Below are 22,710 nucleotides of genomic sequence, written 5' to 3' on the forward strand. Positions count from 1 at the left end.
ACCGCCTCTGCCGGCCGCGGAGAGGGTCCTCGGCGGCGCGGGGCGGGCAGTTCCCTGGCTTGGCAGGCTCGTCCCTCCGCTGCCCTTCATCCAGCCCCGAGCAGCCTCCTTCTCCTCCTCCTGCTCCAGCTCCGGGGATCTCCGGACGGCCTCGCTCTGGCAAGCTTGCGCACCGGCCGCGCCACCCTCCGCGGTTTTTTTTTTCAAGGAGGAGCAGGTCGTCTGCAGGGCGGCCCCCACTTTTTGGCCACCCCCCAAGTCCAGCTGGGGAGGGGAAGGAATGCCCCCTTCTTCCTTCCCCAAGGAGCAGCTCCGCGCGTCTGGCTCCGGCTGCCTTGGATCCGCAGCCACCTTCCGCGCAAAGGCGGCGGGGGTGGCGCCCCCTGTTCTTCCCAGCCGCGCGCTAGGCGGCAGGTGCGCGCAGCAATCCTTGACGCCCGGTTGCCCCCTTGCCATCGCCGCCTCTTGCTTCGGGAGCAGGGAATCGGGCCGGCGCTTTGGGGTCCGGCCCTCTTTTGCGCCCTGCTGGCACGCTTCGCCCGCTTCCCTAGCCGCCTCTCCTAGGCGGGCAGCGGGCAAAGAGGCGAGTGGGGGTGGGGGGTGAAAGGAAGGTAAAGTCCGGGGCTCCCGGCTTTATGGGCTGCACCGGCGACCAAACTTTTGCAAACGACACAAATTATCTATCGATCATCCATCCATCCATCCTTCAAGGTCCCTTCCAACTCTGTTATTCTGTTCTTATCTATCTATCTATCTATCTATCTATCTATCTATCTATCTATCTATCTATCTATCTATCTATCTATCTATCTATCTATCTATCTATCTATCTTGTATAGTGTCTCCTGCTTGGGGGGCGGTTGGACTAGATGACCTAGAAGGTCTCTTCCAACTGTTAATCTGCTAATTCTCTCTCTCTCTCTCTCTCTCTCTCTCTCTATCTATTTTATCAATCTCTCTAATCTATATTAATCTATCTATCTCTATCTTATCTATCTCTTTATCTCTATCTGTCTCTATCTTTCTGTCTGTCTGTCTGTCTGTCTGTCTGTCTGTCTCTCTCTCTCTCTCTCTCTCTCTCTCTCTCTCGACTACTTCAGGGCCTTTCGCTGTGAGCAGGTTGTTTTATCCTCCTTGGCAACTTGATAGTCTGTCCTGAACGCCAACAACCCGGCGCCCCCCTCTGGGCTGTGCGCCCTGACGCGGAGTCCCGAACAGAAGGGAGGCCAAACGCCCACTCTCCCTCCCGCCCCCTCTCTCCTTCCCTCCCACCCCACCCCCCTCCCATTCTCCAAACTGCAGCACTTTTGAAAGCGCCAGGCAGCGCCTTCCAAGTTTGAGGAATGCTGGGTATTGTAGTTTCCATTCCGCTTTTGGGTCCCCTCCATCGCCTTTGTAGAATAAACCTTGCTATCTTTTGTGTTATCTTTTGTTGCTGTTGTTGTTGTTGTTGTTTTTGCCTCCCAATTGTGACTGCGGAAATGTGCGGTCCTAGGTGCCTGGCCAGAGTGGTGCTGGTGTGGGATTAAGAGATGGCTGGGTCCTAGTGCCCCATGGTTGGCTGCATTGACCTTGGCCCAATTCCACCTCTTGATGTACTGTTGGCAAAAAGCAAGACAAGCTAAAAGGATATTTCTCTTCCCCCCCCCCCACGATTCAGAGTGACCTGGAATGGTAGCTTAAGGTCTCCTGGATGTTGGTGATAAACTGGAGTGGAGCATAGAAGCCAGGCTGGAATGTGGTTGAGATAAGACTCATCCGAGAGAGGCTTGGTCCTGGGACGAGAGCTATGAGTTTGCCTCTGTCGGTGCAAATGCTACAGAGCCTTCCCCAAACCCTCTGCGCACACAAATACAGCATGCGGTGTGGTGTGCATCCATCCTACCCTGGTTGGGCTTAAACCAGGTGGTTTTGCTTTCCAGTCGGAATGACAGAATTCATTGGAAGGAACCTTGGAGGTCTTGTAGTCCAACCCCCTGCTCAAGCAGGAGATCCTATCCTGTTTCAGACAAGCAGCTGTCCGGTTTCTTCTTGAACCAGAGTTCCACTGGTTAATTGTTCTCGCTGTCAGGACATTTCTCCTAAGTTCTTGGTTGCTTCTCTTGTTGGTTCTCTCTCTCTGAATAGAATAGAATAGAATAGAATAGAATAGAATAGAATAGAATAGAATAGAATAGAATAGAATAGAATTTATTGGCCAAGTGTGATTGGACACACAAGGAATTTGTTTTGGTGCATATGGTCTCAGTGTACATAAAAGAAAAGAGAAAGAAAGAGAAAGAAAAAAAATACCTTCATCAAAGGTACAACATTTACAACACAAATGATGGTCATAGGTTGCAATTTAACCCTTAGTGATAGCAACAAAAAGTTACAGTCATTCAGTCATAAGTGGAAAGAGATTGGTGATGAAAACGATGAGAAGATTAATAGTAGTGTAGATTTAGTAAATATTTTGACATTGTTGAGGGAATTATTTGTTTAGCAGAGTGATGGCGTTCGTGGGAAAAAACTGTCCTTGTGTCTAGTTGTTCTGGTGTGCAGTGCTCTATAGCGTCGTTTTGAGGGTAGGAGTTGAAACAGTTTATGTCCAGGATGTGAGGGATCTGCAAATATTTTCACAGCCCTGTTCTTCAATGGAAGGCAGGTTGGTAGCAATTATTTTTTCTGCAGTTTTAATTATCCTCTGAAGTATATCTATCTATCATCTATCTATTTATCTATATTATCTATCTATCTACCCATCCATCCATCCTCCTGCCTCTATCTGTCTGTCTGTCTGTCTGTCTGTCCATCCATCCATCCATCCATCCATCCATCCATCCATCTATCCACCCATCTTCCTGTCTCTCTCTCCCTGTCTATCCATCCATTCATCTATCCATTCATCATCTTCCTGTCTCTCTCTCTCTCTCTCTATCCATCCATCCATCCATCCATCCATCCATCCATCCATCCATCCATCCATCCATCCATCCATCCATCTTCCTGTCTCTCTCTCCCTGTCTCTCTCTCTCTCTGTCTGTCTTTCTTTCTGTCTGTCTCTGTCTGTCTGTCTGTCTGTCTATCTATCTATCTATCCATCTTCCTCCCTCCCTCCCTCCCTCCCTCCTTCCCTCCCCTCTCTCTCATCTATTTTAACATATAGACTGTTTTAGCTGGGTAGAACTTTAAGCAACATACACTCTAAATCCAGAGAAAGATTATGGCAAAACAGGAAGAAGAATACAGCACAACAGGATTGCTACATATCATACATCTTGGATTTTTCTCTCCCTTCCCCGAAAAACGTTTTGCAGATTTTCTAAAGGTCTACGGGGATAGGAGAGACTTCACTTCCTTCTGTGAACTGTGTCGAAAATGATTTAAGCCTCTCTGCGGTCAATCTTTGAAATACTTTGTTCTCCCAAACCGCACCGGATTTTATTTTACGTTTTTATAATACAGCAGCACGGAGATTACAGCTCTAATCCAAAATATGGAATTAGAATCTGGTATTTTACAATCCCTCAGCCCTCTCCCACCCCCACCCTTTGTCCTCCAACTCTACCAACTAACTTGGTTTCAGGGGGCTGACAGGAACTGGTTGGGGACTCTCCACCGCCTGGAATTTTGTCTACTGGGAATTGTCCAAGGTGCTAAAATAGACTTGGGCCAATAGATCAGATTACAGGACCGAAATAGACCCCCGGGGCTGCAGCAGTGACAGCCTGTCTCCACCACCTTAGAAATCTGAACTGAGAAGAGCAGCAGCCAGACAACCCCGGTTTGTGGCCGGCTCTGTGTAGAAACAACAACGAGCAAACCATTGCCGAAAGAGGGCCGTTGCACCTCTGTTGTTAAAAACTTCCAGATCCATCCAAGAGTTTCCGAATTTGCAGAATGACCTATCATGGATAGGGTTGCAGAATGAGTTTTGGGGGGGCCCCCCAAGCAATAAATAAATAAATAAATAAATAAATAAATAAATAAATAAATAAATAAATAAATAAATAAATAAATAAATGGATGCTAAAATCTCACTCTTGGATTTTTCCGTTCAGGGGAAATGTCTCGGCTGGACTACTGCAGTGAGCTTTCTCTGGGGCGGTCCTTGGAGATGGGTTGGAAATGCCAACCAGAAAGCCGTAGTTGGGCCTCTGAGTAAATGTTCGGCACGCTGTAAAATCTCCAGGTTCGACTCCCAGTTTTTCCACTTTTTTTTTTTTTTTTACTATCAATAGTCTTCTACTTACAACCATTCATTTATTGACCGTTCAAAGTTATGGGGGGGAAAAGCAACTTGAACAGTCACTGAGCAGACGGCTGTTAAGTCGAGGACTACCTGCACATGGTTAGTGTGGGTGTGACTTTTTTTGGGGAAAGTTTTTTTGTGGGGGGGGAGGGGAGGAGGGAGCAGAGAAAATCTTAAGCCTAAAGCCATCCTAAAATAAAAATCAATGCAAATGCTATAATAGAGCAAGTAGGGGGTTGGACTAGAAGACCTCGAACGTCCCTTAAAACTCTGTTATTCTATTCTGTTCTGTTCTGTTCTGTTCTGTTCTGTTCTGTTCTGTTCTGTTCTACTCTATTCTATTCATTCTTCATTCCAATTCTATTCTGTTCTATTCTACTCTATACTCTATTCATTCTTCATTTCAATTCTGTTTTGTTCTGTTCTGTTCTGTTCTTACTCTACTCTACTCTACTCATTCTTCATTCCTATTCTGTTCTGTTCTGTTCTATTCTACTCTACTCTAGTCATTCTTCATTTCAATTCTGTTTTGTTCTGTTCTTTCTCTTTACTCTACTCTACTCTACTCTACTCATTCTTCATTCCTGTTTTATTCTGTTCTGTTCTGTTCTGTTCTGTTCTGTTCTGTTCTGTTCTATTCTACTCTACTCTACTCTACTCTACTCTATTCAATCTTCATTCCTATTCTATTCTGTTCTGTTCTGTTCCGCTCCATTCCGTTCCGTTCCGTTCCGTTCCATTCCATTCCATTCTTAACTCATGGTGCCCCACAACACTTAAAGATCCAAAAAGTTTTGAGCGCAGAGGTTCATCCTGGAATTGTGTTTCTCTCTCAGCCCAGATTATCTCTTGAGTGTTGGGATGAAATCTGGGGGTGGGGGTGGGGACAGGACATTTGGTGCCCAGGATGAAAAACCAACAGGCAAGTCCATAAAAGAAACCCTTTCTCAGCCGTATTCATCCAAGCGGTCTACCTGCCTACCGAAATAGCCCTTTCCCCCCGGGGCTGATGCAAAGCACCGGACCACAAAGCCAATCCAGCAGATTGGGTTTTCACAGGGCAAAACTCCAAATAGAACAAAAGGAAACAAAATGCTTTTTTGCAATATTTGAATAAATTGTGCAGCTGCTGTTTCTCAGCATTGACCTGAGCTGGTGGATTCGATGTGTGCAGAGTCCAAATGGGTCATCAGTTCATATCTGCACCTTGAAATCATAATGCTGCGTGGCAGAGTCCCTCCCTCCCTCCCTTCCTTCCTTCCCTCCCTCCTTCCTTCCTTCTTCTTTTCCTTTTTTTCTTTTCTTTCCTTCCTCCTTCCATCCCTGCCTCATTCCTTCTTTCTGGTTTTGCTTCCTTCCTCCCTTCCTCCCTCCCTTCTTTCCTTTCTTCCTCTTTCCTTTCTTCCATTCCTCCCTCCTCCTCTTCTCTTCTTCCTTTCACTTTTTCTTCCTTCTTCTCTTCCTCCCTGCCTCCCTTCTTTCTTTTCTTCCTCTTTTCCTTCTTCCATTCCTCCCTCCCCTTCTCTTCTTCCTTCCTTCTTCTTTTCCTTCTTTCATTCCTCCCTCCCTCCCTTCCTCCCCTCTTTTCTTTTTCCTTCCTTCCTTCCTTCCTTCCTTCCTTCCTTCCTTCCTTCCTTCCTTCCTTCCTTCCTTCCTTCCTTCCTCCCTCCCTCCCCTCCCTCCCTCCCTCCCTCATCTCTTTCTCTCTCCATCTCTTTCCCTTTCTTTACTGACAAAATTGCTTCTTGACAGTAAAAATCAGCAAATGAGATTTTTCCCATCAACCCTCCCCCCCTTTTCCATTCATATTTAATTTAAAAATGGAAAAAACTCAAAAAAAAAACCCACAAAAAAAACAACAACAACAGAGGGAAAAAATATAATAACTGCTTGCAAAACCCTCTCTTCCCTTCTCCAGCCTTTCATCAGCTCAGAAAAGACTCCCTCTCTGCCTACCCCAGCCACCTGCTCTCCAACCAGCCCTCCCCCACCCCCGGACTCCAGAGCCCATTATCCCCAGCCCTGTCAGCCGGGGAGGATGGGATCTGCAGCCCCTGGAGCCCAAAAGGCACCGAGGGGTGTAGGAAGTTGCAAAGGTGGCCCGAGGGGCTTGTGCATCCTTTTTTATCATCCCCTTTCCCCGAGAGAAGAAGAAACAGCCAAAAAAGTGGGAAGAGAGCAATCTAAAAAGCAACCAAACCTTCCGGTTGATTGTCCGCCCTCCTTCTACTTCTGCCCATTGGATGCCCAGGCCTTTCTCAGGTGTCAGAGTGGCTAATTTAGCTGTCAATGATTCCCCACTCCTCCTCCTCTCTCCCTCCCTCCTTCCCTCCCCTCCTCTTCTTCCAAGCTTGGTGGGCTCAAAAAGCCAATGTTTATGGCCATCGGGGGAGTTTCCCCTTCCCTTCCAGCAGCGTCTATATTTAGAGTTTTGGGCAGCTCCCCAACCTCATGACTTTTGAGGAGGGGGATACCAAGGCTTCCCCGGGGGGCTTAAGCAGGAGACAAGCGAGGAGGGGGGGGCTTGCTCTGCCATCCGCCTCCCTTCCACAGCCGAATTTTTCCTTTTTTTTTTTCACCCCCCACCCTCCTCTTTAGAGACAACGGGCCACCATGCCAGCCGTGTCCAACCGAGCCAGGGCCCGGGAGAGGAACAATGTCTTGAACCGGACCGAATTCCTCTCCCTCAACCAGCCTTTGAAAAGCTCCCAGGAGTCTCGGGGTCTCCCTCGGAGGCTGAACAGCCAAGGAGGGGGCCCTGCCCCGACCCAGAGCGAGGGGTCCAAGGAGCAGCGCCCGTCTCAGCAGCTGTTGCCGGAAGAAGACTGCATGCAGCTCAACCCTTCTTTCAAAGGCATCGCCTACAATTCCCTGCTGGCCATAGACATCTCCCTCTCCAAGCGGCTGGGGGTCTGCGCCAGCAACTCGGCAGCCTGGGGCAATGCCCGCTCCATGGTCAACCTGATTGGCATCACTGGCCATGGCATCCCTTGGATTGGAGGCACCCTCGTCTGCTTGGTCAAAAGCAGCACCTTGGCTGGCCAGGAAGTTCTCCTCAACCTCCTCTTGGGTAAGTGGTTTGAGCCTCTTTTCCCTGGACCTTCCGCTCTTTTTTTCTCCTCCGAACATCCCATATTCCCTAATTCTCCCCGTTTGCTTAATTTATCCTACCCACCAGTCCTATAAAGGAGAAACTCCGTCATTCTCCCTGTTTTTCCTATTTGTCCTAGAATAGAATAGAACAACCAGAGTATGGAAGGGACCTTGGAGGTCTTCTAGTCCAACCCCCCTGCTTAGGCAGGAAACCCTACACCACTTCAGACAAAATGCTTATCCGATCTCTTCTTAAAAACTTCCAGTGTTGCAGCATTCACAGCTTCTGGAGGCAAATTGTTCCACTGATTAATTGTTCTCACTGTCAGGAAATTTCTCCTTAGTTCTAAGTTGCTTCTCTCCTTGATTAGTTTCCACAAATTGCTTCTTGTCCTGCCTTCAGGTGCTTTGGAGAATAGCTTGACTCCTTCTTCTTTGGGGCAGCCCCTGAGATATTGGAAGACTGCTATCATGTCTCCCCTAGTCCTTCTTTTCATCAAACTAGACCTACCCAGTTCCTGCAACCGTTCTTCATATGTTTTAGCCTCCAGTCCCCTAATCGTCTTGGTTGCTCTTCTCTGCACTCTTTTTAGAGTCTCCACATCTTTTTTACATAATCCTACACAGTGAAATCCCACAATTCTCACTGTTTTCCCCATTTATCCTACTCAATCCTGTAGGCCAAAATTCTATCATCTTGTTGTTTCCCTATTTTATCCTACATAATTAACGCTGTGCAGGGGTGGGTTCTACTTACCTTCACTGCCGGTTTGCAACGGGATCGCATGTGCAGTTTGTCTATGATGACATCCGGGTGGGTGGGCAGATCCTGCCCCCCGGTTTTACTACCGGTTCGCAAGAACCGAACCGAACCGGGGGCAACCCGCCACTGAAGCTGTGGAATGAGATTGGATCATCTCGTTTTCCCTGTTTCTCCTACACAATTAATCCTATACAATGAGATTCCGTAAGTCTCATTGTTTTTCCTATTTTCTTACTCCTTTTATCTTCCCCATCTTAACCCCTGTCCGCACTGTTATTTTCAAACTCAGTCCTTCATCTGTGAAATGGGTACAGCACTAATCAAGCTGAAACCTTGAGGAATACTAGCAGCAGCGATCCCTGGCAAAGCCAGAAGCAAGCAAAAATCCATATGGTAGTTCAATTCTGCCAGAATTCAACGAAATTCTCAGGGAATACAATTTGATGTTTCTGGAACTAACTCGCGTTCATCTCGCACTATCCTGGGACTTCCAAATAAATTCAGCATAGGGTCTCATCAGCAAGTAGGCCCAGCGGTCAAAGATTGAAGCAAACTTCCAAACCAGGTGTGAAAATATTGGTTTAAATACAGTTCATGGCCACAGGATGTTGAAAATTCGTTTTGTTTAAGGACAAGTTGTTTTTGTTTTTTTTATTGGGATAAGCCTGTCGAACCTCCGTTTTCAGGGATAGTATACCGGGAAATCTATTTCTTAAAGAAATTTATCTCCAAACGAAAACAGGAGAAACCTCACCTGTCTGGAGATAAATTTCACAGAACGTCAATTCTTCCATGATAGGATAATTCAGGGCTGAGAATCTAGGTTTCTCCACCCCATTCCAGAAGGGAAGATTTTAAAATATACCTCTATGATTTGAGGCCCTTGGAGAAACTGTTATTTTTATTCATTGATTTGTATCCGCCTTTATTGTTTTTACAAATAACTCCAGGCGCCTGACACACCTTACTCCTTCTATTTTCCCCCACAACAACAACCCTGTGATGTGGGTTGGCCTGAGAGAGAGCATCACCCAACTTTTTTGCTTAAGATGGGACTAGAACTCCCAGTCACCTAGTGATTGGCCCAAACTCACCCAGCTGGCTTCCATGCCTAAGGTGGGACTAGAACTCACCGTCTCCTGGTGATTGGTCCAAAGACATCCAGCTGTTTTTCATGCTGAACATAGGACTAGAACTCCCAGTCTCCTGGTGATTGGCCCAAATTCACCCAGCTGGCTTCCATGCCTAAGGTGGGACTAGAACTCACCGTCTCCTGGTGATTGGTCCAAAGACATCCAGCTGTTTTTCATGCTGAACATAGGACTAGAACTCCCAGTCTCCTAGTGATTGGCCCAGATTCACCCAGCTGGCTTCCATGCCTAAGGTGGGACTAGAACTCACCGTTTCCTGGTGATTTTTTTATTTTATTTACATTTATATCCCGCCCTTCTCCGAAGACTCACCGTCTCCTGGTGATTGGCCCAAAGTCTCCCAGCCATTTTTCATGCTGAACACAGGACTAGAACTCACCATCTCCTGGTGATTGGCCCAAAGTCATCCAGCTTATTGCCCCCCCAACAATCTGGGTCCTCATTTTACCTACCTTATAAAGGATGGAAGGCTGAGTCAACCTTGGGCCGGGCTTGAACCTGCAGTAATTGCAGGCTGCTGTGTTCTAATAACAGGCTTCTTACCAGCACAGGAAAATTATATGGACTTTCCAGGCCTGATACCTGAGCTATCACGGCCCTTAGACATCCAGCTCTTTTTCATGCTGAACATAGGACTAGAACTCCCAGTCTCCTGTGATTGGCTCGAAGTCACCCAGCTGGCTTCCATGCCTAAGGTGAGACTAGAACTCACCATCTCCTGGTGATTGGCCCAAAGTCATCCAGCTGGCTTTCAAGCCTGAGGCGGCACTAGAACTCACCGTTTCCTGGTTTCAAGCCTGGTGCCTTAACCCCCAGGCTAAACTGCCTCTCTAATTATCTTCCAAGTCTCTGTATTTTCTCCTTTACCACCCCTAGGATGAAGCAATGGATCATATTTTGGTGGGGAAAGGGTTTTGAAAACACCCAGGGGAGAGAGAGCTCCATTCTTGTGCGTTGCCTCTCTAATCTAAACTGACACACGGTCAGAAAGATGAGGAAGAAAAACAAACAAACAAACAGCAGCGCACATTCAAGATGTTTCCTGAAGACAATCCAAGGCCTCGAAGGACGTGGAAGAGGGATTTTTGTTGCAAGATTGGAGGCCAGCTTGCTCAAAAAAATAAATATTCTCCCATAGCTAGGCGACCTCGCCTATGAATATTTCAGGGCTCAGCCTGCTTCAGCAACCACACAGATGTGTGTGTGTGTGTCTTTGAGCAACGTGTGAGGAGGCCTTTGACTCACTCTTCCTATCTTAGAAAAAGATAACAGAGAGATTCACGAAGGTTAGAGGTGGCAACAATTTTTTGCAACCGGGGACGGACTGAAGCTTTTCTAACGAAGCACAATGTTTAAACTTTGAGAATTTCTCCCCCCACCCACCCAAGCAGATGTGCCCTGCGGTTCCTATCTCAGCTTTAAACGAACGGAGCGTTTCCTGTTTTGCAAAGCATTCTGCATGGGTTCCGTTTGTATTTATAACAGGCTTCTGAGAAAAAACACACATACACAGGCACACATATCCAGTGAAGGCTGTTGTTTATACACACACACACATATCTATATATATAGAGAGAGAGAGAGATATATATATCTGTAGGTCTTTGGTTATTCGGGTTTTCTCCCGCGTAAAATTAGAAGTGTCTTGGCGACGTTTCGACGAAGTCTCATTCGTCATCTTCAGGCTTCAGCTTCGTGCTTTTAGGAGCAAGTTCATTGCTCCTAGAAGCACGAAGCTGATCATGAATTTGAAGATGGATTTGAGCTCACTAGCTCAAATCCCCCTGCAACTCAGACTAATCTGAGCACAACCAAGCCATCACCCAAACAGGACACACCCCCAGCCAATCAGAGCACAAAAAAACCCCCATCCAATCAGAGCACAGCCAAGCTCCCACCCAATCAGTTCAAACCCCCACTAGCAGTTAAAAAGGAAGAAACAGCTGCAATCACACATTGCTCCCAGAAGCACGAAGCTGAAGCCTGAAGATGACGAATGAGACTTCGTCGAAACGTCGCCAAGACACTTCCAATTTTACGCGGGAGAAAACCCGAATAACCAAAGACCTACATATATGGTAACTGCCACAAAATTGCCTATGCAGAAAGATGGAACGATTTGGCAATACCTACCATGGAAGGCGACAAAACTTGCTGAAACGGCTAAACAGGCTGGTCTGGTTACAGAAACAGCCACATCCACATTTATCAATGATTGGAAAGCCCTTTAGACAGTAACAGTAACAGAGCTGGAAGGGTCCTTTGAGGTCATCTAGTTCAACCCCCTGCTCACACAGGAGATCTGTCCTAGAGATTTGAACTGCCGAACTGCAGATAGATAGATAGATGATAGATAGATAGATAGATAGATAGATAGATAGATAGATAGATAGATAGATAGATAGATAGATAGATAGATAGATAGATAGATAGATAGATAGATAGATAGATATTAGAGAGAATGGGTGGATGGGTGGATGGATGGATGATAGAGATTCGATAAGGATTATAGATGGCTCACTTCTTAAAACAACCATCTGAAGACATATAACACACACATAAACACCTTCTGAAGGTTGCCAAAGAAATAATAAATAAAGAAGCAAACAAACAACTTTGTGAATTTCCCAAGAGTTCTGTTTGGGGGGGCCCCTCCTTCCTCGAGGGTTCTCTCTCAAATATGATGCAGAGGGACCCATACCGTGAATCCCGTGGAGGCTATTCCGGGCTGCCAGTAATTCCCAAATTGGATTTGAGCTGAGAAGGCTCTGCGGGAAACCAACTTATTTGCAACATGATCGCTTCTTGGCACACGTTTGTCTGGATGAATGTTCCTGAAAACTGGGCAGAAGCCACACTAAAGTATCTAGTTCAGATATACAAACAGAGGTGTTTTTTCTCTCCCCCCCCCCCAAGGACATGGCACTTAGGAGGAAGGGAGAATCCCTAGCCAGCTTGTGGCGTAACTCACAACTCTCGTTTTGGGTAAGAGAGGTTGATGGAAGTTTTATTCCCAGAATAATGTTTTCTGCAGAGCGTCTCCATAAATCACTTTTCTTTTTCTATTGCTTTGCTTCCCCAACTGGTGTTTAAGGCACCAGACTGGAAACTAGGAAATGGTGAGTTCTAGTCCCGACTTAGGCAAGAAAGCCAATTGGGTGACTTTGGGCCAAGCACCAGGAGACGGTGAGTTCTAGTCATGTCTTAGATGGGAACGCTGGCTGGGTGACTTGGAGCCCATCCCCTCGTTGCATTAGGACAAACATATGTTGTATTTATTTATTTAAGAAATTTATATTTATTAAATTGTATATAATTATTAACTTTATGCTCATGCCCCTTTTCTCTCTCTCCTTCTTTGGCCTTCCTTCCTTCTTTCCTTTCCTTTTTTCCTTCCTCCCACTTTTTGCTTGCTTGCTTGTTTCCTTCTTTCCGTCCTCTCTCCCACTTCTTTCTTTCTTTCTTCCTTTCTTCCTTCCTTCCTTCCTTCCTTCCTCCCTCCCTCCCTCCCTCCCACTCCTTCCTTCCTCCCTCCCACTTCTTTCTTTCTTTCTTTCTTTCTTTCTTTCTTTCTTTCTTTCTTTCTTTCTTTCTTTCTTTCTTCCTCCCTCCCTCCCTCCCTCCCTTCCTTCCTCCCTTCTTTCCTTTCTCCCTCCTTTCCTCCCTCCCTTCCTTCCTCCCACTCCTTCCTTCCTTCCTTCCTTCCTTCCTTCCTTCCTTCCTTCCTTCCTTCCCTCCTTCTTTTCTTTTCTTTTCTTTTCTTTCTCTTCCATCCTATAGCTCTGCTCCTGGACATCATCATTGTAGCCGGGTTACAGAAAATGGCAAAGCGAAAAGGTCCTTACGATGTCAGCCCGGGCGTTTTGGACTATCTGACGATGGATGTCTACGCCTTCCCTGCTGGTCATGCTAGCCGGGCTGCGATGGTGTCCAAGTTCTTCCTCAACCACCTGGTTCTAGCAGTCCCTCTCCGTATTCTTCTTATCCTTTGGGCTTTCTTAGTGGGACTCTCCCGAATCATGGTGGGACGCCACCATGTCACCGACGTCCTCTCCGGGTTTGTCTTTGGTTACATCCAGTTCCGATTGGTGGAGATTCTCTGGATGTCCTCCAACACGTGCCAGATGTTGATTTCTATGTGGTGAAGAGGAGCGATGTCCTCATCAGCATCCTCTCATTTTCTGTTTGAGGACACGGACAAGGCAAGAGATGTCTCTGAAAGGGAGATGTTCTGCAAAAGAACCATGAAGTCTGTTCTTCTAAGAGTTCTTCTAGAAGTTCTTCAAAGTTCTTCCTAGAAGTTCGTTCTTCTAATAAGGGATGGATCTGAACCTCACAAAGCTGAAGAGACTGTTCTGTCTCATGTAGCAACCTCATCTGGGAATCATTGAGATTGATTTTTTGATTGATTGGTTGATATTTGGCTGTTTCCCCACCCCACATGATTCCAACCAGGAAGCAAATCCAAGGGTCGAGGATAACATTGCTTTCTCTTGCTATCTGGCTGTTGAGACATCTCATAGCTCTTGCTTTTTAATCTGGAGACAATCGTAGAATTTAATAGCGGTTGAGAAATACAGGATGAGCTTCCCTGCTCAAGTTGAGGTGTCTACCAGTTTTGTTGAGACTCTCGTTCTTGGACGCCCCAGCTTCTCTGCCTACTTTCCCAAGTTGGACATCATCCAGATGTATGAACGTCAGTTTCCAGAATTCCCTAGTCTGTACGGTCACTTGCTAAGAATTGTGGGAGATGGAAGTGCAACCTCTGTACGTGTGGACTTCAGTTTCCAGAATTCTCTAGGCAGAATGAGAGAGCTGTGGGAGAGGAAAGGCATCTTCAACTAAGGGTGGACTTCAGCTCCCAGAATTCCCCACCAGCATCCGATCAGCACTGAGAATTCTGGGAGCTCAAGATCCCACCCCCCTCCAGAAAGGTGTATTTCAGCTTCTAGGGGGTGAATTCTGGAAGTTGAAATTAATGCATTTGGACAATGTACCCTGGGGAAAAACTTACACCATGCCTTATAAATTATTGGGTATGACACAGGAGCGTTCTGTATCTCTTAGACATTTTTCCTTGTTTTATTGCCAATTTCTTAGCCAAGCAAAGGAACCATTAAGCAAGCCGGGGTAAGGCAGTGGACTAAGGTGCAAATCGTAATCCAGTTCAAAGCATCATTAGCTGTCAAATTTACAAATCGGTGGCCAAGTTCACACCCAGTAGATCCTCTGACGTAAACCTTGATTTGTAAAATGAAATGTCTAGATTCACCTATTGTCCAGAAGTGGAATCAAACCCACAAATGTATGATTTACGGCAATGTTTCCCAATCTTGGCAACTTCAAGGTGGACTTCAACTCCCAGAATTCTCAGCAATGTCTGGGCTGACTATGGAACTCTGGGAGATAAAGATCATCTCCCTGGTTGTTGCCACGGTTGAAGAACCTTGACTTAGAGAGAAAGTCTGAGCTCAGGGTAATAAGTGGCTCTCCCACGTTGTGCTTGAACGTGGTTTGTTGCGCCATTGGTGGTCAGATTCATGGTAAGCCAGAACAACACTGGCTCAGGTGGCATAATGGAAGCCAAGCTAAGTCTTGAAGGGGGGACGAAATTGTAAACCCAACTTTACCATCAAAGGATGAGTCAAATGAATAAGCTGTGGTTTATGTGGTAACGTTGAAGGAGCCTTGATGTAGGATTCGTTTTAGCAAATGAAAGGTTTTTCTAGTTCATGCAGGACAAAATTTATGCAAACGAGGCCTTTCTGACTTGCTTATTCAAACCATGGTTTAGTGCAATGGGGAAAGCCAACTACCCCCAACCTCACAGAGAAAGTGTGAGGCTAAAATTGGGGTGAACGAAACATTGGCTTGACTTTTAAGAGGGTCAAGTAGACCAATGAAAGGACAACTTAGAGGTAAATAGGGCTGTTTGCCCCATCCATTACATTTGGATGATCTAGAAGAGGAAGGATCTTCTAATGATCTTTGGGGTCTTTATGACTTGGTAGGGCTGGGATTTAACTTGTAATAAAGGGTCTAATAAGTTTGGTCTCGTTCGTTCTTTCCGATATTCAGATATAATATCAGATATATTTCCGATATAAGACTTGTGAACTTCTGAAGGCCACAAGTCTTAAAGCTGCCAAGTTTGAAGACCTCTGACTTAGACCAATGTTTTGGGGGCAACCATTAGCAACTGACCTGACCTAGTGGTGCTTTTCACAAGATGAAAGCCCCATGGAGAGGCAAAAAACCCCCTACCACCATCAGTGGGTCCACCCAACTGCCTCCAAAGGGGAAGAATTTCGCTTCCGTCTCCATAGCAACCGTTGCAGATGGAAGGATAACTCTCTGTTATAATTCTTTTATCCTCAGAGCTGATGAGTTTCAAAGATCCATCTAAGAGCATCTGAATTTTTTGTGGTCGCTCGGTTTGGGAGGGGGGAGGGAATATCCTCGGCAAATTGAATGAAGGTAATCGAATTGAATTAAATGGCCTTGGGGCTTGTATCGCCTCTGCCTAGCCCTCCAGACAATGAACTGGGAGGGCCCTAAGCTCTCCACACTAAATGTGAACTAGTTACACTAGTTTATGATCTTAATAAAGCTTTGAGTTGAATTGAGTCGACTTTTGATTTGATTTGAGATTCGACTTGAGTTTTGATTTGAGACTGGATTTCGTTTGATTTGAACGTTAACTGCCGAGGCGCACTTAAGTTTTCGGATTTTCAAAATATGTTGGCTGAGAATGGGAAGATTATGATTCCAAAATCTGGAAAAGCTGGACTCTCAAGCAATTGAAGGCAGGTCAAGAAGCAATAGGAAGAAAGTTAATAACTTGGAAGTAAGGAAATATTTCCTGTTGGTGAGAATGATTAATGGAGCAGCTCGCCTCCTATAGTTGCGGATGCTCCATCATTGAAGGCGTTGAAGAAAAAAAAAATGGACAACTATTTGTCCAGAATGGTATAAGGTCTCCTTAAGGTTGGGCTAGAAGACCTCCAAAGTCCCTTCCAGGCATATGATTCCAGGATTCCATAAACTCTAGATGATTTAAATCACCATGCACCGAACACCTCTGTTTTTGTAATGTATTTGTGCATGAAGGTCCACTTGATATTTTTTTGCAAACTTTTGGAGTTCTTTGGCGCTCAGCCTTCCTTATGGTCCAATTTTCACAACCATCCATTGCAACTGGGAAAACCAGAGCCTTGACTATACGCACTTTTGTTGGCAGGGTGATGTCTCTGCTTTTTAGTACGCTGTCTAGCTTTGCATAGCTTTCCTCCCCAGGAGCAAGCCTCTTTTAATTTCTGGGCTGTAGTCCTCATCTGCGTTGTTCTCGGAGCCCAGGAAAATAAAATTTTGTCACTACCTCCATTTCTTCCCCATCTATTTGCCAGGAATTGAGAGGGCGGGATTCCATGATCTTAGTTTTCTTAACGTTGTGGTCTGCATTCTAAGAAGCATCTAAAAACCAAAGTCTCTTTCAAAACGAAGACAAGGATGGGGAGAGTGATTCTTTTAGATGTTGCTGAAATTCCTTGGGCAGGAAAGATGACTAAGAAGCGAGCCCTGGAGCCCCTAACACCAGACCTGTCACTAGAAGGCAAAAATCACAAAACTCTGACTCACTTACATTGGCCGTATCATGCGTGGGAATTCACTGGAGAAAGCAAAATATGTTGAGAAGAGTTAGCGGTCAAAAGAAAGCAGGCTTCCAAAGAACACAGTGGCTGGACACCATCAAAGCGGACACCAGCCAGACCGTTAGAACAACTGACAGAAGTAGTGTACCGTCAGAAGAGATGGAGAGACAAGGCCTACAGAATTGTTAAAAGTTGGACACGACTCATCGGTGAAATATAACTCCCCCAAACTCTGGGGATTTTAGTCCGTCGGTGTTCGGGAAGTTGACCCCTAAGCAAGAATTTAATCCTAGTTTTGGAGAACAAAACAAGATCAACTCAACGTCCAAGGAAGTAGCACCTTGGACAGCGGCTGACCAGTTCAAGTTGGAAATTCAGACGACAGGATTCAACGTTGCTTCGGCAACAGGCTTCCGGTTGAAATCAAAACCTGATAGACGCCGTTCTTTACTTCTTACTAATGGATTCTCATTTAATGAGCTTTTGGATGGTTGGGTTTTAATACTTTAATTAGCACTTCATGCTTTTTTCCCCTTCCTATCCAGCCATTAGCCTGGATAGGCAGCACATCGCTGAGTAGAAAAGCAACTGTGACAACATCCCCTGTATAATTTGATTTAAAATAACCGGCATCCCATTAAAAGACTCGGTGTACATTTCTTGATCTTTCTTTCAAAGGAAACCCTGGTAAGAAAATTCAAGGCACCAGAGAAGCGATTGCAGTGCTTTGGGGAAAAAAAACCGCACACACACACACACAAAATGTGTCAGATGCCTTTTAATTTTAAGCTGGATGGGCTCCGAAGGAATCGTGAAGCTGCCTTTGAAAAGCTCAGGCGTGCTACTCATCTCCAAAATACAGATTTTTCGAGCCAAATAATTTGGCAAGATTTGGGGGTTACCAAAATAGGAGAGAGAGAGAGAAAGACCAGTCAAAGAGGACAACAGCACTGAAAAAAAGTGACTTAAGTGATGACATTTCACATTTGCGACCGCTGCAGCATCCCCCAGGGTCCCCTGATCAAAATCCGGACGCTTGGAAACTAACTCATATTTACGACGGTTGCTGCGTCCCGGGGTGTGTGAGTGTCAGGTAATCCCCTTTCGCGGCCTTCTGACGAGGGGGATTCGCTTAACGACCGTGCGAGTAACTGAACAACTGCAGTGGTTCTCTTTAACTTCTGCGGCAAGAAACGTCGTAAAACGGGGGGGGAGGGGCAAAGCTCACCCAACAACCGTCTCGCTTAGCAACGGACGTCTGCGGTTCGGAGGACGGATAGGAACCTGTCAACCTCCTTGACCAGTGTCCTTTCGGCCAGCCTGGATGCCAAGCTGGCCGAAGAAATACGCTGGGTGAAGCGGTCTGAGGTGGCGGTTTTCTTCAGCTGCCGATTAAGCAGGAAGCGGTTGGCAAAAGGGGAGAGGTTTGCAGCCAGCTGAGCATGGAAAATTCTCTGCCTGAATCAGCACAAAATTGGAATTGTATTTTGGAAGCCGCCGAGAAATTACGGTGACGGGAAGGAGCTCGCCGGAGACAATCAAGAGAGGAAGATAAAAGAGGAATATGGTAGAGTCCAGTGATGACACACATGGGCGGGTGGCACCAAGTTCCAAAAATGGAGCACTTTGTCAGGGCTGTGACCAGGAAGAGGAGCAGCCCCCGGGGGCATGTGCGCGCTGGATAAGGTACTTCCGGGTTCCAGCACGCACATGCATGCCGGCAAGCAAGTCTTCTGGTTACTGCCACACCTGCCGATCAGCTGGCTGGTGTGCACTCTCAAGCCAGAAAATGGAAGACCAGCTCTTCCAATTTCCGGCACTGCTCCATGCGCAAAGGCTGGCTGATCACGACGTGCGCATGCGCGCCAGAAACCCGGAAGAACGGGTGACGCTGCACATGCCAGGCAACATGGCTCCGCATGGCATTTTGGGCATGTGTGCCATAGGTTTGCTATGATAGTCTCTCCTACTTAACCAGCAAGGTCCCTTCCAATCCTATCAGATAGATAGATAGATAGATAGATAGATAGATAGATAGATAGATAGATAGATAGATAGATAGATAGATAGATGATGATAGATAGATAGATAGATAGATAGATAGATAGATGATAGATAGATAGATAGATAGATAGATAGATAGATAGATAGATAGATAGATAGATAGATAGATGAAGATGATAGATAGATAGATAGATAGATAGATAGATAGATAGATAGATAGATGAAGATGATAGATAGATAGATAGATAGATAGATAGATAGATAGATAGATAGATAGATAGATAGATGAAGATGATAGATAGATAGATAGATGATAGATAGATAGATGATAGATAGATAGATAGATAGATAGATGAAGATGATAGATAGATAGATAGATGATAGATAGATAGATAGATGATAGATAGATAGATAGATAGATAGATGAGATGATAGATAGATGATAGATGATAGATAGATAGATAGATAGATGATAGATAGATAGATAGATAGATAGATGATAGATGAAGATAGATAGATGAAGATAGATAGATAGATAGATAGATAGATAGATAGATAGATAGATAGATAGAATAGATAGATAGACAGCTAGGTAGAGAGAGAGAGAGAGAGAAAGAGAGAGAGAGAAAGAGAGAGGGGGAGAGAGATGAGAGAGAGAGATGAGAGAGGGAGAGAGGGAGAGAGGGAGAGAGATGAGAGAGAGAGATGAGAGAGAGAGAGAGAGATGAGAGAGAGAGAGAGATTAGAGAGAAAGAGAGAGATGAGAGAGAGAGAGAGAGATGAGAGAGAGAGAGATGAGAGAGAGAGAGAGATGAGAGAGAGAGATGAGAGAGAGAGAGATGAGAGAGAGAGATGAGAGATGAGAGAGAGAAGATGAGAGAGAGAGATGAGAGAGAGAGAGATGAGAGAGAGAGATGAGAGATGAGAGAGAGAAAGGAGAGAGAGGAGAGAGAGAGAAAGGAGAGAGAGAAAGATCTATACAAATAGAGTAGATAGCTAGCTAGGTAGAGAGAGAGATGTGTGTGTGTGTGTGTGAGAGAAAGATCTATACAAATAGAGTAGATAGACAGCTAGGTAGAGAGAGAGAAAGAGATGAGAGAGAGAGAGTTAGAATGAGTTATTCTGAACCAACACTTGGGTTGCATCAACACCTGGAATTGTGTGTCTACTTCTAGTCTCCATGATGCAAAAAAAGATGCTAGAATCTTAGAAAGTGTGCAGAGAACAGCAACAAAGATAATAAAGGGTTTGGAGCAGCGGGGAAATCCAAATTGTTTTACTACAGGTTCTGTGGGCGTGGTGTGGCTTGGTGGGCGTGGCAGGGGAAGGATACTGCAAAATCCCCATTCCCCTCCCCACTCCAGGGGAAGGATACTGCAAAATCCCCATTCCCTCCCCACTCTGGGGCCAGCCAGAAGTGGCATTTGCCAGTTCTTCGAACTGCTTAAAATTTCCGCTCCCGGTTCTCCAGAACCTGCTGGATTTCATCCCTTGTCTGGAGGATAAACCATATGATCAATGGTTAAGGGAACTAGGTTTGTCTAACCAAGAGAAGAATTGGGGGAAAATTAAGAAGCAACGGGTGGAAACTCATCAAGGAGAGAAGCAACTTAAAACTAAGGAGGAATTTCCTGACGATAAGAATTATTAATCAGTGGAACAACTGGCCTCCAGAACTTGTGGATGCTCCAACACTGGAAGTTTTTAAGAAGATTTCGGATAACCATTCGTTTGAAATGGTGTAGTGTTTCCTGCCTAAGAAGGGGGGTTGGACTAGAAGACCTCCAAGGTCCCTTCCAACTCTGTTCTATTCTATTCTATTCTATTCTATTCTATTCTATTCTATTCTATTCTATTCTATGTACACTGAGAGCGTTATGCACCAAAGACAAATTCCTTGTGTTTCCAATCACACTTGGCCAATAAAGAATTCTATTCTATTCTATTCTATTCTATTCTATTCTATTCTATTCTATTCTATTCTATTCTATTCATTGGGGTGATATGAGAGCCATCTTCCAATATTTGAGGGGCTGTCACAGAGAAGAAAGGGTCTATACCGCCTATACCCGGGAGAAGGGCGGTATAGAAATCAAATAAATAAAATAAATAATAAATAATAATAAACCTATTCTCCAAAGCCCCTGAAGGCAGGACAAGAAGCAATGGATGGATGCTTATCGAAGAGACAGATCCAGTCTAGAATTAAGGAGAAATTTCCTGATTGTGGGAACAATTCATTGGAGGAACACTTGCCTCCAGAAGTTGTAAGTGCTCAATGACTAGAGGTTTTCCAAAAGAGACTGGAAAGCCATTTGTCTGGGATGGTACAGTGTCTCTCACTCAAACAGGGGGTTGGGTTAGACGACCTCCAAGGTCCCTTCCAAACCCTATTATCCTATGATTCTTTCATATAAACTTTGCATTCTAAATCCAGCCCTTGGACAATTATTTCCTTGGTCATTTGGCCTTAATACTGGCTCTTCGACTTTCCAAGGACTCCATCTTGTGGAGATAGCCGATTATCCTACTATTTTTCTTCTGCTGCTTGGAAGGACGCAGCTTTTAAATGAATACGCATATTAATTTAAATAGACGGTGAAAGAATGATGTACACACTCAATGTTATTTATGGATTGTTAAAGTACGTTGTACATTTGTACTCTTTATATATTTAAATTGTATATTGTTAAAGAGTGCATTACAGACTTAACATTCAAACTGTGCATTGCTAGGGCATGTTGAAGTATGTAGTATATCTATTCTTTAAATATTATTCAAATTCAATGTTGTTAAGGTATGTAATATACACACTATTTAAAGGTTACTCAAATATCGTATCGTTAAAAAGTATTCATTTATTATTTATCAAAATTATATAGCCGCCCATCTCGTAAAGCCAGATCTTCCCTGGGCAACGTACCACAAATATTATCTACACACACATACAGCATATAAAAAATACACATTTTTTAAAAATTGTTTTCCGGCGCGCGTCTCCCCTTGTTCACTCTTCTACGTGTTTGCACAAAAGGTTAGGTATTATTTGTTCTCCTGAGTTTGTTGGGTTGCCTTGGAGATATATAGATCTCCGGAGACTATGGCGTTCATAGTCACGGGCTGGGAGAAGGTGCGTAGTATGAACTAATTCCGAGCGTCAAGATGAAGGATCCCGTTCTCTGTTTCCAGGATCCGCTGTTTGTGCAAAGCAAGATTCTTTACATCACGGACGGTGTGTAAGTGTAGAAAAGAAAATCCAGGATGGGATTATTAATCATAGTTGGTTGGCTAAAGCCCAGTTTGAATGCCGAAAGCTGGAGTCATTAGCCTTCTCCCCCCCACCTCCTTCTATATCAAGCAATTCTGTAATCAAAAATTCATTTTGCCCATTCTAGTCAGTTCCGTTACGGCTGGTCAATTTCATAATCTCCGTTCCAGGAGAGGAATTCTCTCTTTCATTCTAAGGATCTGTATCTTCCTTATTTTCCCTCCCTTCTTTTCTTCCTTTTCTTTTTCCTTTCCTTCCTTCTTTCTTTCCTTCCCACCTTTCTACATTTTTTCCTTCATTCTCCCTTCCTTGCCTTCCTTCCTTTCTCATTTTCCTTCCTCTTTTTTTCCTGGTCTTCCTTCTTTCCTTCCTTCCTTTTCCCTTCCTCCCTTCTTTCCTTTTTTCTTTCTCACCATCCTTCCCTCCCTTTCTCATTTTCTTTCTTTCCTTCTTTCCTTTCTTTCCCTCCCTTCTAATTTTTCCTTTTCCTTCCTTTCTCTTCCTTTCCTTCCTCCCTCCCTTTTTTCCCTCTTCTCTTTTTTTCC

At 45.0% G+C, this 22,710-nt stretch overlaps 1 protein-coding gene across 2 annotated transcripts; it reads left to right on the plus strand.

The window, feature by feature from the left end:
- Nucleotides 1–3: 3 nt before the first annotated feature.
- Nucleotides 4–15,863, plus strand: PLPP7 (phospholipid phosphatase 7 (inactive)). 2 transcript variants are annotated; one of them, XM_058159688.1, is made up of 3 exons: nt 4–159; nt 6,833–7,304; nt 13,022–15,863. In XM_058159688.1, the coding sequence occupies exons 2-3, from the start codon at nt 6,848–6,850 to the stop codon at nt 13,384–13,386; spliced, it is 822 nt and encodes a 273-aa protein (XP_058015671.1). In that variant the 5' UTR covers nt 4–159; nt 6,833–6,847; the 3' UTR covers nt 13,387–15,863. The 2 variants fall into 2 exon arrangements, with proteins under 2 accessions (XP_058015671.1, XP_058015670.1); XM_058159687.1 differs by lacking the exon at nt 4–159 and adding an exon at nt 4,058–4,174.
- Nucleotides 15,864–22,710: the final 6,847 nt, after the last annotated feature.

This window comes from Ahaetulla prasina, chromosome 16, assembly GCF_028640845.1.
Source record: "Ahaetulla prasina isolate Xishuangbanna chromosome 16, ASM2864084v1, whole genome shotgun sequence".
Lineage (NCBI taxonomy): Eukaryota > Metazoa > Chordata > Lepidosauria > Squamata > Colubridae > Ahaetulla > Ahaetulla prasina.

Bases quoted from the DNA above. Each gene is read 5' to 3' on its own strand.
- PLPP7 (XM_058159688.1), top strand. From the start codon at position 6,848: ATGCCAGCCGTGTCCAACCGAGCCAGGGCCCGGGAGAGGAACAATGTC. The intron at 7,305-13,021 runs GTAAGTGGTTTG...TCCATCCTATAG, and splicing joins TCTCCTCAACCTCCTCTTGG to CTCTGCTCCTGGACATCATC.